We start from the raw sequence: 14,410 nt of genomic DNA, 5'->3' as shown, positions 1-14,410 counted from the left end.
TCCTCTGTGTCACCTCTCTCTCTCTCTCTCTCCTCTTTGTGTCACCTCTCTCTCTCTCTCTCTCTCTCCTCTTTGTGTCACCTCTCTCTCTCCCCTCTGTGTGTCACCTCTCTCTCTCTCTCCCCTCTGTGTCATCTCTCTCTCTCTCTCTCTCTCTCTCTCTCTCTCTCTCTCCTCTGTGTGTCACCTCTCTCTCCCTCTCTCTCTCTCCTGTGTGTCACCGCTCTCTCCTGTGTGTCACCTCTCTTTCTCTCTCCCCTCTTTGTCACCTCTCTCTCTCTCTCTTTCTCTCCTCTGTGTGTCACTGCTCTCTCCTGTGTGTCACCTCTCTCTCTCTCTCCTCTCTCCCTCTGTGTCACCTCTCTCTCTCTCTCTCTCTCTCCTCTGTGTCACCTCTCTCTCTCTCTCTCTCCTCTGTGTGTCACCTCTCTCTCCTCTGTCTCCTCTGTGTGTCATCTCTCTCTCTCTCCTCTGTGTGTCATCTCTCCTCTGTGTCACCTCTCTCTCTCTCTCTCTCTCTCTCTCTCTCTCTCTCTCTCTCTCTCTCTCTCTCTCTCTCTCCCTCTGTGTGTCACCTCTCTCTCTCTCAGTCATGAACACCAAGCGGTGTGATGACCCAACGTCTCCCAACGACCTGGACCTCTACAAGTGTAAGATCCCTGGGTGCTCCAAGGCCTTCCGCAAAGCCAAGCTGCTGGACTACCACCTCAAGTATTACCACAACGCTGACAAGGACCTCCAGGACTCTGAGCTGCCAGGCTCCCCAGACAGGGCTGGTCGTACCCGGGCCACCTCAGCCTCCATGCCCACCACCACCCTGCTGGAGGTCCCTGACAACACAAAGAGACGCAGGACTGTCTCCACCTCATCGTGTATGGATTTAGATTTCATTCATTTGAAAACACAGTTAGTTGAATCTAACTTCAATACACTAATTCACCAAATTGTTTTGGGCTGTGTATCCCAAATGGCACCCTATTCCCTATATAATGCACTACTTTTGTCCAGAGCCCAACCTTATACTCTCTCTCTCACCCCCCTCTGTCCCTCAGCGGTGTCCCCTCAGGGCCATATGTTTTATACAGTCTCCTCTGTCCCTCAGCGCTGTCCCCTCAGGGCCATATGTTTTATACAGTCTCCTCTGTCCCTCAGCGCTGTCCCCTCAGGGCCATATGTTTTATACAGTCTCCTCTGTCCCCTCAGGGCCATATGTTTTATACAGTCTCCTCTGTCCCCTCAGGGCCATATGTTTTATACAGTCTCCTCTGTCCCCTCTGGGCCATATGTTTTATACAGTCTCCTCTGTCCCCTCTGGGCCATATGTTTTATACAGTCTCCTCTGTCCCTCAGCGCTGTCCCCTCAGGGCCATATGTTTATACAGTCTCCTCTGTCCCCTCTGGGCCATATGTTTTATACAGTCTCCTCTGTCCCCTCAGGGCCATATGTTTTATACAGTCTCCTCTGTCCCCTCTGGGCCATATGTTTTATACAGTCTCCTCTGTCCCCTCAGGGCCATATGTTTATACTGTCTCCTCTGTCCTCCAGCACTGTCCCTTCCGGGCCATATGTTCCAACTGGACTGTACTGGACTGGGGAGCTGTCTGAAACCTCCCAGGTTGAACAGGAAGAAGCGCTCCTCTGCCTCCATGAGCTCTGACAGCACAGAGCTGTCTCTCCCTCCTCCGCCTCAGGAGAAGAGCTTCGAGTCCCTCCACGACAAGATCCTGAAGAAGGTGATCGATAAGGACAAGCACCTGGAGCCAGGTTAGTGGCAGGGCAGTGGGACTTCCTGAGGGGCTGTAAGGCCTGGAGCCAGGTTAGTGGCAGGGCAGTGGGACTTCCTGAGGGGCGGTAAGGCCTGGAGCCAGGTTAGTGGCAGGGCAGTGGGACTTCCTGAGGGGCGGTAAGGCCTGGAGCCAGGTTAGTGGCAGGGCAGTGGGACTTCCTGAGGGGCGGTAAGGCCTGGAGCCAGGTTAGTGGCAGGGCAGTGGGCCTTCCTGAGGGGCTGTAAGGCCTGGAGCCAGGTTAGTGGCAGGGCAGTGGGACTTCCTGAGGGGCTGTAAGGCCTGGAGCCAGGTTAGTGGCAGGGCAGTGGGACTTCCTGAGGGGCTGTAAGGCCTGGAGCCAGGTTAGTGGCAGGGCAGTGGGACTTCCTGAGGGGCGGTAAGGCCTGGAGCCAGGTTAGTGGCAGGGCAGTGGGACTTCCTGAGGGGCTGTAAGGCCTGGAGCCAGGTTAGTGGCAGGGCAGTGGGCCTTCCTGAGGGGCGGTAAGGCCTGGAGCCAGGTTAGTGGCAGGGCAGTGGGACTTCCTGAGGGGCGGTAAGGCCTGGAGCCAGGTTAGTGGCAGGGCAGTGGGACTTCCTGAGGGGCTGTAAGGCCTGGAGCCAGGTTAGTGGCAGGGCAGTGGGACTTTCTGAGGGGCGGTAAGGCCTGGAGCCAGGTTAGTGGCAGGGCAGTGGGACTTCCTGAGGGGCTGTAAGGCCTGGAGCCAGGTTAGTGGCAGGGCAGTGGGACTTCCTGAGGGGCTGTAAGGCCTGGAGCCAGGTTAGTGGCAGGGCAGTGGGACTTCCTGAGGGGCGGTAAGGCCTGGAGCCAGGTTAGTGGCAGGGCAGTGGGACTTCCTGAGGGGCTGTAAGGCCTGGAGCCAGGTTAGTGGCAGGGCAGTGGGACTTCCTGAGGGGCTGTAAGGCCTGGAGCCAGGTTAGTGGCAGGGCAGTGGGCCTTCCTGAGGGGCGGTAAGGCCTGGAGCCAGGTTAGTGGCAGGGCAGTGGGCATATAGGGAATAGGGTGCCATTTGGGACGCTCATTAAATCAACACAGTTAGCAGCAGAGAACTGTGATCACGTTACGAACATGACTCCTTCTACAGGGTTAATGAAGATTGAGAAGAAGGTGAAACTGGAGGAGAAATCCCAGGTGATCGGTGAGATTGTGTTCTAGTTCTCTTCTTAGCAGTTGTAGTAAATAAAGTTTCTCCGTTGTTCCCGCAAATCAGTTGGTGATTAAATAGATGTTCTGCTTTTTTTTTAGGAAAAAAGGACAAGGATAAAGAGCGGAGGGACAGGAAAGAGAAGGACCACTTCAAAATCAAACAGAAGAAGAAGAAGAAAAAGAAGAGGAAATCCAAGCAGCACTGTACGTTTAGTTCAGGTTCTGTATCTTAATGTCTCTCCAAGGGCTCCTGCTGTTGTGAATCCACTGTACGTTTAGTTCAGGTTCTGTATCTTAATGTCTCTCCAAGGGCTCCTGCTGTTGTGAATCCACTGTACGTTTAGTTCAGGTTCTGTATCTTAATGTCTCTCCAAGGGCTCCTGCTGTTGTGAATCCACTGTACGTTTAGTTCAGGTTCTGTATCTTAATGTCTCTCCAAGGGCTCCTGCTGTTGTGAATCCACTGTACGTTTAGTTCAGGTTCTGTATCTTAATGTCTCTCCAAGGGCTCCTGCTGTTGTGAATCCACTGTACGTTTAGTTCAGGTTCTGTATCTTGATGTCTCTCCAAGGGCTCCTGCTGTTGTGAATCCACTGTACGTTTAGTTCAGGTTCTGTATCTTGATGTCTCTCCAAGGGCTCCTGCTGTTGTGAATCCACTGTACGTTTAGTTCAGGTTCTGTATCTTAATGTCTCTCCAAGGGCTCCTGCTGTTGTGAATCCACTGTACGTTTAGTTCAGGTTCTGTATCTTAATGTCTCTCCAAGGGCTCCTGCTGTTGTGAATCCACTGTACGTTTAGTTCAGGTTCTGTATCTTGACGTCTCTCCAAGGGCTCCTGCTGTTGTGAATCCACTGTACGTTTAGTTCAGGTTCTGTATCTTAACGTCTCTCCAAGGGCTCCTGCTGTTGTGAATCCACTGTACGTTTAGTTCAGGTTCTGTATCTTAATGTCTCTCCAAGGGCTCCTGCTGTTGTGAATCCACTGTACGTTTAGTTCAGGTTCTGTATCTTAATGTCTCTCCAAGGGCTCCTGCTGTTGTGAATCCACTGTACGTTTAGTTCAGGTTCTGTATCTTAACGTCTCTCCAAGGGCTCCTGCTGTTGTGAATCCACTGTACGTTTAGTTCAGGTTCTGTATCTTAATGTCTCTCCAAGGGCTCCTGCTGTTGTGAATCCACTGTACGTTTAGTTCAGGTTCTGTATCTTAACGTCTCTCCAAGGGCTCCTGCTGTTGTGAATCCACTGTACGTTTAGTTCAGGTTCTGTATCTTAACGTCTCTCCAAGGGCTCCTGCTGTTGTGAATCCACTGTACGTTTAGTTCAGGTTCTGTATCTTAATGTCTCTCCAAGGGCTCCTGCTGTTGTGAATCCACTGTACGTTTAGTTCAGGTTCTGTATCTTAATGTCTCTCCAAGGGCTCCTGCTGTTGTGAATCCACTGTACGTTTAGTTCAGGTTCTGTATCTTAACGTCTCTCCAAGGGCTCCTGCTGTTGTGAATCCACTGTACGTTTAGTTCAGGTTCTGTATCTTGATGTCTCTCCAAGGGCTCCTGCTGTTGTGAATCCACTGTACGTTTAGTTCAGGTTCTGTATCTTAATGTCTCTCCAAGGGCTCCTGCTGTTGTGAATCCACTGTACGTTTAGTTCAGGTTCTGTATCTTGATGTCTCTCCAAGGGCTCCTGCTGTTGTGAATCCACTGTACGTTTAGTTCAGGTTCTGTATCTTGATGTCTCTCCAAGGGCTCCTGCTGTTGTGAATCCACTGTACGTTTAGTTCAGGTTCTGTATCTTAATGTCTCTCCAAGGGCTCCTGCTGTTGTGAATCCACTGTACGTTTAGTTCAGGTTCTGTATCTTAACGTCTCTCCAAGGGCTCCTGCTGTTGTGAATCCACTGTACGTTTAGTTCAGGTTCTGTATCTTAATGTCTCTCCAAGGGCTCCTGCTGTTGTGAATCCACTGTACGTTTAGTTCAGGTTCTGTATCTTAATGTCTCTCCAAGGGCTCCTGCTGTTGTGAATCCACTGTACGTTTAGTTCAGGTTCTGTATCTTAATGTCTCTCCAAGGGCTCCTGCTGTTGTGAATCCACTGTACGTTTAGTTCAGGTTCTGTATCTTGATGTCTCTCCAAGGGCTCCTGCTGTTGTGAATCCACTGTACGTTTAGTTCAGGTTCTGTATCTTAATGTCTCTCCAAGGGCTCCTGCTGTTGTGAATCCACTGTACGTTTAGTTCAGGTTCTGTATCTTAATGTCTCTCCAAGGGCTCCTGCTGTTGTGAATCCACTGTACGTTTAGTTCAGGTTCTGTATCTTAATGTCTCTCCAAGGGCTCCTGCTGTTGTGAATCCACTGTACGTTTAGTTCAGGTTCTGTATCTTAATGTCTCTCCAAGGGCTCCTGCTGTTGTGAATCCACTGTACGTTTAGTTCAGGTTCTGTATCTTAATGTCTCTCCAAGGGCTCCTGCTGTTGTGAATCCACTGTACGTTTAGTTCAGGTTCTGTATCTTAACGTCTCTCCAAGGGCTCCTGCTGTTGTGAATCCACTGTACGTTTAGTTCAGGTTCTGTATCTTGATGTCTCTCCAAGGGCTCCTGCTGTTGTGAATCCACTGTACGTTTAGTTCAGGTTCTGTATCTTAACGTCTCTCCAAGGGCTCCTGCTGTTGTGAATCCACTGTACGTTTAGTTCAGGTTCTGTATCTTAATGTCTCTCCAAGGGCTCCTGCTGTTGTGAATCCACTGTACGTTTAGTTCAGGTTCTGTATCTTGATGTCTCTCCAAGGGCTCCTGCTGTTGTGAATCCACTGTACGTTTAGTTCAGGTTCTGTATCTTGATGTCTCTCCAAGGGCTCCTGCTGTTGTGAATCCACTGTACGTTTAGTTCAGGTTCTGTGTATAGTATGTTGTCAGTGAATGGCCAGTCCATTTGTATAGCTTATTGTAAACATATATCTAAGATGAGACATAAGATAGTACTTAATCAATCCTCAAAGGGGGAGTTTGATTGCCCCAGCCAATACACACACCACCAATAAATACTTAAGAGAAAGATAAACAGAGGTTAGAAGTAGCACATCGTCAATACATCATAAAAATAAATGTTGTGTTTTCTCACCTGCAGGTTATTCGGACTACGATGACATGTCCCTGTCCTTCCTGGAGCGATCTACGGCGTCTACTCTTCACCGCTCCTCCACCTCCTTCACTTTCCCCTCCTCCTCCTCCTGCTCCACCACCAAACATTACCAGTACCCCCGCGCCATCCTCTCTGTCGACCTGACCGGAGAGAGTGAGTGGGAATCGCCTGACAAGGGCGTCTTTTCTATGAAATGAATGCGTATACATACATATGTATATCAACCAATCACATTTCATCTTTACATGAATGTGCTGTTCAAATTGATGAACTACACATATAGGCACAACGTCTGAGAAGTCAGTGTTTTTATTGTTATTTATCACACGTCATTACTCTGAATCAGACGACATGTTGACCCTATATTGCTGTAGAATATTATTGGGTAAAGAAAAGGGAAAGTATCCTATCCGCTCTCCTTTTTTCTAGCTTGACATTTTGAGGGACTATTTACTAGTTATCTATCAGTTTTAGTTTGAAGATTGTGTCAGTAGTTCTGCTAGAAATGAAACCTGGGGTCCCTTACAGAGTTCCATAACACAGTCCTACTCTTAACCATCACCCATAACTTACCATCTGAAAGGAAGTTCCATAACACAGTCCTACTCTTAACCATCACCCATAACTTACCATCTGAAAGGAAGTTCCATAACACAGTCCTACTCTTAACCATCACCCATAACTTACCATCTGAAAGGAAGTTCCATAACACAGTCCTACTCTTAACCATCACCCATAACTTACCATCTGAAAGGAAGTTCCATAACACAGTCCTACTCTTAACCATCACCCATAACTTACCATCTGAAAGGAAGTTCCATAACACAGTCCTACTCTTAACCATCACCCATAACTTACCATCTGAAAGGAAGTTCCATAACACAGTCCCACTCTTAACCATCACCCATAACTTACCATCTGAAAGGAAGTTCCATAACACAGTCCTACTCTTAACCATCACCCATAACTTACCATCTGAAAGGAAGTTCCATAACACAGTCCCACTCTTAACCATCACCTGTAACTCGTGGACCGTGGCCCCTTTCTCCAACTCTAGATCCAATAGCCTGAGAAGAGACTCGTGGACCGTGGCCCCTTTCTCCAACTCTAGATCCGGTAGCCTGAGAAGAGACTTGTGGACCGTGGCCCCTTTCTCCAACTCTATATCTGGTAGTCTGAGAAGAGACTTGTGGACCGTGGCCCCTTTCTCCAACTCTAGATCTGGTAGTCTGAGAAGAGACTTGTGGACCGTGGCCCCTTTCTCCAACTCTAGATCCAATAGCCTGAGAAGAGACTCGTGGACCGTGGCCTCTTTCTCCAACTCTAGATCCAATAGCCTGAGAAGAGACTTGTGGACCGTGGCCCCTTTCTCCAACTCTAGAATTGCTGCATTGGATAGATAATCTAGAATCGCTGCATTGGATAGATAATGGTTGTCCTTTTCATTCCACTGACTGGACCACATAATAGACTGGCCATTCTTCTACTAAAGTACAGACAACCCCTTGGAGGTTTTGTTGTCCATGACAGTGAATCTGATGAAGTAGACCCCTCTCACTGGTGCTGTGAAGATACCTGCATCATACGAGATGCAGGGAGACATCAGCACTGTTCATGTCTCAGACACTGCAGCCCATGCCCCAGACTGACAGAACAGCAACACCAGCAGAGCCACAGCAGCCTTCATTCTGGACTTAATACCTCCTCAGAATGAATGTGGTCGACTGTGATCAGTGGCCTTACTTCTATATATCACATTGGGGTAGCCAACAGTACTTGGGAAATGAAGAAACATCGCTAAGGACTGTTATCTAACAGTGTCAACTGGGTCCAATTTGGGGTTAAACTGTTTTTTAAGGTTCTGACCGGTGTTTACGCCCCTCCTAGCCTTTATTCAGCCTTTCAGTATTGGAATAGACTGTTATGTTACTCTGTGGTGATCACACTTGGTATTTAGATAACTGTCAACTAGGCAAACTTTAGGTGATGCTTTGCTGAAGTTCTCACAATTTAAATGACGTCAAGATATATGTTGTAAAGAATGTGAGCCGTGTGTTTACACTTGTTTTTATTCTCTCTCCCCTCTTTCTCTCCCTCTCTCTCTCTCCCTCCCCCACTCTCCCTCTCTAGACCTGTCAGACATAGACTTCCTGGAGGACTCGACCACAGAGAGCCTGCTGTTTAGTGGAGATGAGTACAACCAGGTAGGGTTGTCACGATACTACCATCATTTGTTTCTGGAAACATAGAAAACAGGAAGCAGACTGGACTCCATGGTCCTTCAGGATCCTCCTCTATGTAATAGATTGTGTGTTATAGCTTAGGAAATGTATAGATGTGACTCAGGGTGACAACATGACTAAGGGGGTTTGTTTTGAACCCTCCGACCAGGACTTTGACTCTGTGAACATGGAGGACTTCCAGGAGGAGGATGAGGATGGTACCCAGGAGATCGTCCGCTGTATCTGTGAGATGGACGAGGAGAATGGATTCATGATTCAGGTACTGGACTGACTGGAGCCCTCAGACTAGTGTTATGTCTGAAGTGGGGTTGGAAAATCCCAGTCACTTGTGGTGTAAATTCAACACCAGGGACACCTGAAGTTAATATTAAATGAATCACTCTTTAGTATCAGTTAACTGGAGAGTTTACAACAAATGCATGTACAAAGTACAAGTCTGCCACAAGCTCCGCCAAGGCGTTCCCTTCAGGCCTCTAATATGGGCGTCCTGAGTGGCGCAGTGGTCTAAGGCACTACATAGCTGTACTAGAGGCGTTACTACAGACACCCTGGTTCGAATCCAGGCTGTATCACAACCGGCCGTGATTGGGAGTCCCATAGGGCGGCGCCCGTCCGCGTTTGGACGGGGTAGGCTGTCATTGTAAATATGAATTTGTTCCTAACTGACTTGCTTGGTTAAATAAAATGTGTTATACATGTTTCAGACCTGGGTTCAGATAGTATTTGTTTCCACCTAAACACACACACATTCAGTCTCTCTCTCTGTGTTTCAGTGTGAGGAGTGTATGTGCTGGCAGCACAGTGTGTGTATGGGGCTTCTGGAGGATAGCATCCCGGACCAGTACATATGTTACATCTGCAGAGACCCTCCAGGTAACTTCATACCCTACACTCCCCTAACCACAGATCTAGGATCAGATTACTCCCCAACCTAAACCATTAGGGGGATGAAAGATAATCTCACCCTGTGTCAGTGGTTAGAGGCAACTTTTAGCCTGATCCCAGATCTGTTGTCTCCTTCTATCGCCTGGTCTCAGATCTGTTGTCTCCTTCTATCGCCTGGTCTCAGATCTGTTTGTGCTCTTGAGCCATTGATGTCATTGTCAAGCCAAACATGACCATGAGTGACAAGGAGTTGGTATGATAGCACAAACAGACTGGCACTCAGGCTAGGCAACTTCTACCTACCCTTTACAATTTACATCCAAGACTGGCACTCATGCTAGGCAACTTCTACCTACCCTTTACAATTTACAACCAAGACTGGCACTCAGGCTAGACAACTTCTACCTACCCTTTACAATTTACAACCAAGACCAAGATATTCCTACATTATTATTATCATCAACATGTTGGTTGTTTTCCTGACATGTCCCTTTGTTTTTGTTGTTTAGGTCAAAGGTGGAGTGCCAAATATCTCCATGACAAAGACTGGTTGAACAAGGGTCAGATGTACGGCTTGTCCTTCCTCTCTGAGAACTACTCTGAGCAGAACTGTAAGACCAGCGTGTCCACCCATCAGCTGTTAGCAGACGTGTTCAGTGTCAACAACGTCCTTCACGGACTACAGCTGAAGATGGACATACTACAGTAGGTCACCTTTCAACACGTAGGGCAATGTTTTCATCACACTAAAGAGAACACATCTGTGCAAAGAACTGTGAAACTCATTATCTGTAGTACGGGTTCTGGTCAAATCTAGTGCACTATAAAGGGAATAGGGTGCCATAGGGCTCTGGTCAAATCTAGTGCACTATAAAGGGAATAGGGTGCTATTTGAAACGGATCCATGATCATTTGGAGTCTAAATGAACCATTACTTCCTTGTCCACCTATAGGAACAAACACAATCCCAATTTGCACTTCTGGGCTCGGTCATGGGTGAACTCTGACGAGGACCAGCCCATGGGCGGTCTCCCTGACTGCATCCACTTGACAGACAACTCTCTGAACAACCAGAACTCCTCCAAGACAGACACTTACATCACCAGTGAACACAGGTACATGTTCAGCTGTCTGTGTAATACCTGTTTTTAGTAACGATGGCCACTGGTATGGAATCAAACATGAGCCATATTGTGTTGAATTAGCGGTATTGGTCCCTGTCACTAGTTTACAGTGGGCTCATAATGTATTTTATTGATCGTTGTCTAGTCTTTGTAATCAGTCTTCTCTGCTCTACAGCTACCAGAAACCCCCCAGCCCCGGACAGCTGGAGCACTGGCCCTCTACAGACCGGCCGGCTGCAGACCCCCACGGCTCCAACAGCCAGGAGGGAGGAGGGGTGGAGGAGGACCTGGTGGTGGCTAATACTAACCCCGCCTCCCACTCCACCCACTTCACAGCCAAGGAACAGGAAGTAAGAAAGGTGTTGTTGATCTTCATTGTCTCTTGTTTGTTTTCAAGACGATCACTTTATTTATCAGTTGTACACCAGGTCCAACTGGGATGGAACTTCATCCCAACCTCCTAAAGATAATACACTACATGGAGAGGTAGGAACAGGGGACTGTTTATCTCAACCTCCTAAAGACAATACACTACATGGAGAGGTAGGAACAGGGGACTGTTGATCTCAACCTCTCCTAAAGATAATACACTACATGGAGAGGTAGGAACAGGGGACTGTTGATCTCAACCTCTCCTAAAGACAATACACTACATGGAGAGGTAGGAACAGGGGACTGTTTATCTCAACCTCTCCTAAAGACAATACACTACATGGAGAGGTAGGAACAGGGGACTGTTTATCTCAACCTCTCCTAAAGATAATACACTACATGGAGAGGTAGGAACAGGGGACTGTTTATCTCAACCTCTCCTAAAGATAATACACTACATGGAGAGGTAGGAACAGGGGACTGTTGATCACAACCTCTCCTAAAGACAATACACTACATGGAGAGGTAGGAACAGGGGACTGTTGATCTCAACCTCTCCTAAAGATAATACACTACATGGAGAGGTAGGAACAGGGGACTGTTGATCTCAACCTCTCCTAAAGACAATACACTACATGGAGAGGTAGGAATAGGGGACTGTTGATCTCAACCTCTCCTAAAGATAATACACTACATGGAGAGGTAGGAACAGGGGACTGTTGATCTCAACCTCTCCTAAAGACAATACACTACATGGAGAGGTAGGAACAGGGGACTGTTGATCTCAACCTCTCCTAAAGACAATACACTACATGGAGAGGTAGGAACAGGGGACTGTTGATCTCAACCTCTCCTAAAGATAATACACTACATGGAGAGGTAGGAACAGGGGACTGTTGATCTCAACCTCTCCTAAAGACAATACACTACATGGAGAGGTAGGAACAGGGGACTGTTGATCTCAACCTCTCCTAAAGATAATACACTACATGGAGAGGTAGGAACAGGGGACTGTTGATCTCAACCTCTCCTAAAGACAATACACTACATGGAGAGGTAGGAACAGGGGACTGTTGATCTCAACCTCCTAAAGACAATACACTACATGGAGAGGTAGGAACAGGGGACTGTTGATCTCAACCTCTCCTAAAGACAATACACTACATGGAGAGGTAGGAACAGGGGACTGTTGATCTCAACCTCTCCTAAAGACAATACACTACATGGAGAGGTAGGAACAGGGGACTGTTGATCTCAACCTCTCCTAAAGATAATACACTACATGGAGAGGTAGGAACAGGGGACTGTTGATCTCAACCTCTCCTAAAGACAATACACTACATGGAGAGGTAGGAACAGGGGACTGTTGATCTCAACCTCTCCTAAAGACAATACACTACATGGAGAGGTAGGAACAGGGGACTGTTGATCTCAACCTCTCCTAAAGACAATACACTACATGGAGAGGTAGGAACAGGGGACTGTTTATCTCAACCTCTCCTAAAGACAATACACTACATGGAGAGGTAGGAACAGGGGACTGTTGATCTCAACCTCTCCTAAAGATAATACACTACATGGAGAGGTAGGAACAGGGGACTGTTGATCTCAACCTCTCCTAAAGATAATACACTACATGGAGAGGTAGGAACAGGGGACTGTTGATCTCAACCTCTCCTAAAGATAATACACTACATGGAGAGGTAGGAACAGGGGACTGTTGATCTCAACCTCCTAAAGACAATACACTACATGGAGAGGTAGGAACAGGGGACTGTTGATCTCAACCTCTCCTAAAGACAATACACTACATGGAGAGGTAGGAACAGGGGACTGTTGATCTCAACCTCTCCTAAAGATAATACACTACATGGAGAGGTAGGAACAGGGGACTGTTGATCTCAACCTCTCCTAAAGATAATACACTACATGGAGAGGTAGGAACAGGGGACTGTTGATCTCAACCTCTCCTAAAGATAATACACTACATGGAGAGGTAGGAACAGGGGACTGTTGATCTCAACCTCCTAAAGATAATACACTACATGGAGAGGTAGGAACAGGGGACTGTTGATCTCAACCTCTCCTAAAGATAATACACTACATGGAGAGGTAGGAACAGGGGACTGTTGATCTCAACCTCTCCTAAAGATAATACACTACATGGAGAGGTAGGAACAGGGGACTGTTGATCTCAACCTCTCCTAAAGATAATACACTACATGGAGAGGTAGGAACAGGGGACTGTTGATCTCAACCTCCTAAAGATAATACACTACATGGAGAGGTAGGAACAGGGGACTGTTGATCTCAACCTCCTAAAGACAATACACTACATGGAGAGGTAGGAACAGGGGACTGTTGATCTCAACCTCCTAAAGACAATACACTACATGGAGAGGTAGGAACAGGGGACTGTTGATCTCAACCTCCTAAAGACAATACACTACATGGAGAGGTAGGAACAGGGGACTGTTGATCTCAACCTCCTAAAGACAATACACTACATGGAGAGGTAGGAACAGGGGACTGTTGATCTCAACCTCTCCTAAAGACAATACACTACATGGAGAGGTAGGAACAGGGGACTGTTGATCTCAACCTCTCCTAAAGACAATACACTACATGGAGAGGTAGGAACAGGGGACTGTTGATCTCAACCTCTCCTAAAGATAATACACTACATGGAGAGGTAGGAACAGGGGACTGTTGATCTCAACCTCTCCTAAAGATAATACACTACATGGAGAGGTAGGAACAGGGGACTGTTGATCTCAACCTCTCCTAAAGACAATACACTACATGGAGAGGTAGGAACAGGGGACTGTTGATCTCAACCTCCTAAAGATAATACACTACATGGAGAGGTAGGAACAGGGGACTGTTGATCTCAACCTCTCCTAAAGACAATACACTACATGGAGAGGTAGGAACAGGGGACTGTTGATCTCAACCTCTCCTAAAGACAATACACTACATGGAGAGGTAGGAACAGGGGACTGTTGATCTCAACCTCTCCTAAAGACAATACACTACATGGAGAGGTAGGAACAGGGGACTGTTGATCTCAACCTCTCCTAAAGATAATACACTACATGGAGAGGTAGGAACAGGGGACTGTTGATCTCAACCTCTCCTAAAGACAATACACTACATGGAGAGGTAGGAACAGGGGACTGTTGATCTCAACCTCCTAAAGACAATACACTACATGGAGAGGTAGGAACAGGGGACAGTTGATCTCAACCTCCTAAAGACAATACACTACATGGAGAGGTAGGAACAGGGGACTGTTGATCTCAACCTCTCCTAAAGATAATACACTACATGGAGAGGTAGGAACAGGGGACTGTTGATCTCAACCTCCTAAAGATAATACACTACATGGAGAGGTAGGAACAGGGGACTGTTGATCTCAACCTCTCCTAAAGACAATACACTACATGGAGAGGTAGGAACAGGGGACTGTTGATCTCAACCTCTCCTAAAGACAATACACTACATGGAGAGGTAGGAACAGGGGACTGTTGATCTCAACCTCCTAAAGACAATACACTACATGGAGAGGTAGGAACAGGGGACTGTTGATCTCAACCTCTCCTAAAGATAATACACTACATGGAGAGGTAGGAACAGGGGACTGTTGATCTCAACCTCCTAAAGATAATACACTACATGGAGAGGTAGGAACAGGGGACTGTTGATCTCAACCTCTCCTAA

At 47.2% G+C, this 14,410-nt stretch overlaps 1 protein-coding gene across 10 annotated transcripts in view; it reads left to right on the top strand.

Annotated features, from left to right (window-relative positions):
- The window catches only part of phf20l1 (PHD finger protein 20 like 1), a 38,173-nt gene that overhangs the window by 19,714 nt on the left and 4,049 nt on the right, over positions 1-14,410 (top strand). For 8 of the 10 annotated variants that reach the window (XM_082975932.1, XM_082975931.1, XM_082975927.1 and 5 more), the window contains 11 exons: positions 591-872; positions 1,547-1,765; positions 2,871-2,924; positions 3,032-3,151; positions 6,052-6,219; positions 8,197-8,270; positions 8,458-8,568; positions 9,083-9,182; positions 9,704-9,899; positions 10,148-10,309; positions 10,494-10,677. In XM_082975932.1, the coding sequence (XP_082832058.1) occupies positions 591-872; positions 1,547-1,765; positions 2,871-2,924; positions 3,032-3,151; positions 6,052-6,219; positions 8,197-8,270; positions 8,458-8,568; positions 9,083-9,182; positions 9,704-9,899; positions 10,148-10,309; positions 10,494-10,677 (1,670 nt within the window). The remainder of the gene's footprint in view (positions 1-590; positions 873-1,546; positions 1,766-2,870; positions 2,925-3,031; positions 3,152-6,051; positions 6,220-8,196; positions 8,271-8,457; positions 8,569-9,082; positions 9,183-9,703; positions 9,900-10,147; positions 10,310-10,493; positions 10,678-14,410) is intronic. The other 2 variants (XM_082975928.1, XM_082975929.1) reach the window with 2 other exon arrangements.

Source organism: Salmo salar, chromosome 05 (assembly GCF_965601325.2).
Source record: "Salmo salar chromosome 05, fSalSal1, whole genome shotgun sequence".
NCBI classification, from domain to species: Eukaryota; Metazoa; Chordata; class Actinopteri; order Salmoniformes; family Salmonidae; genus Salmo; species Salmo salar.
This window is presented reverse-complemented; position numbering and strand designations above follow the sequence as displayed.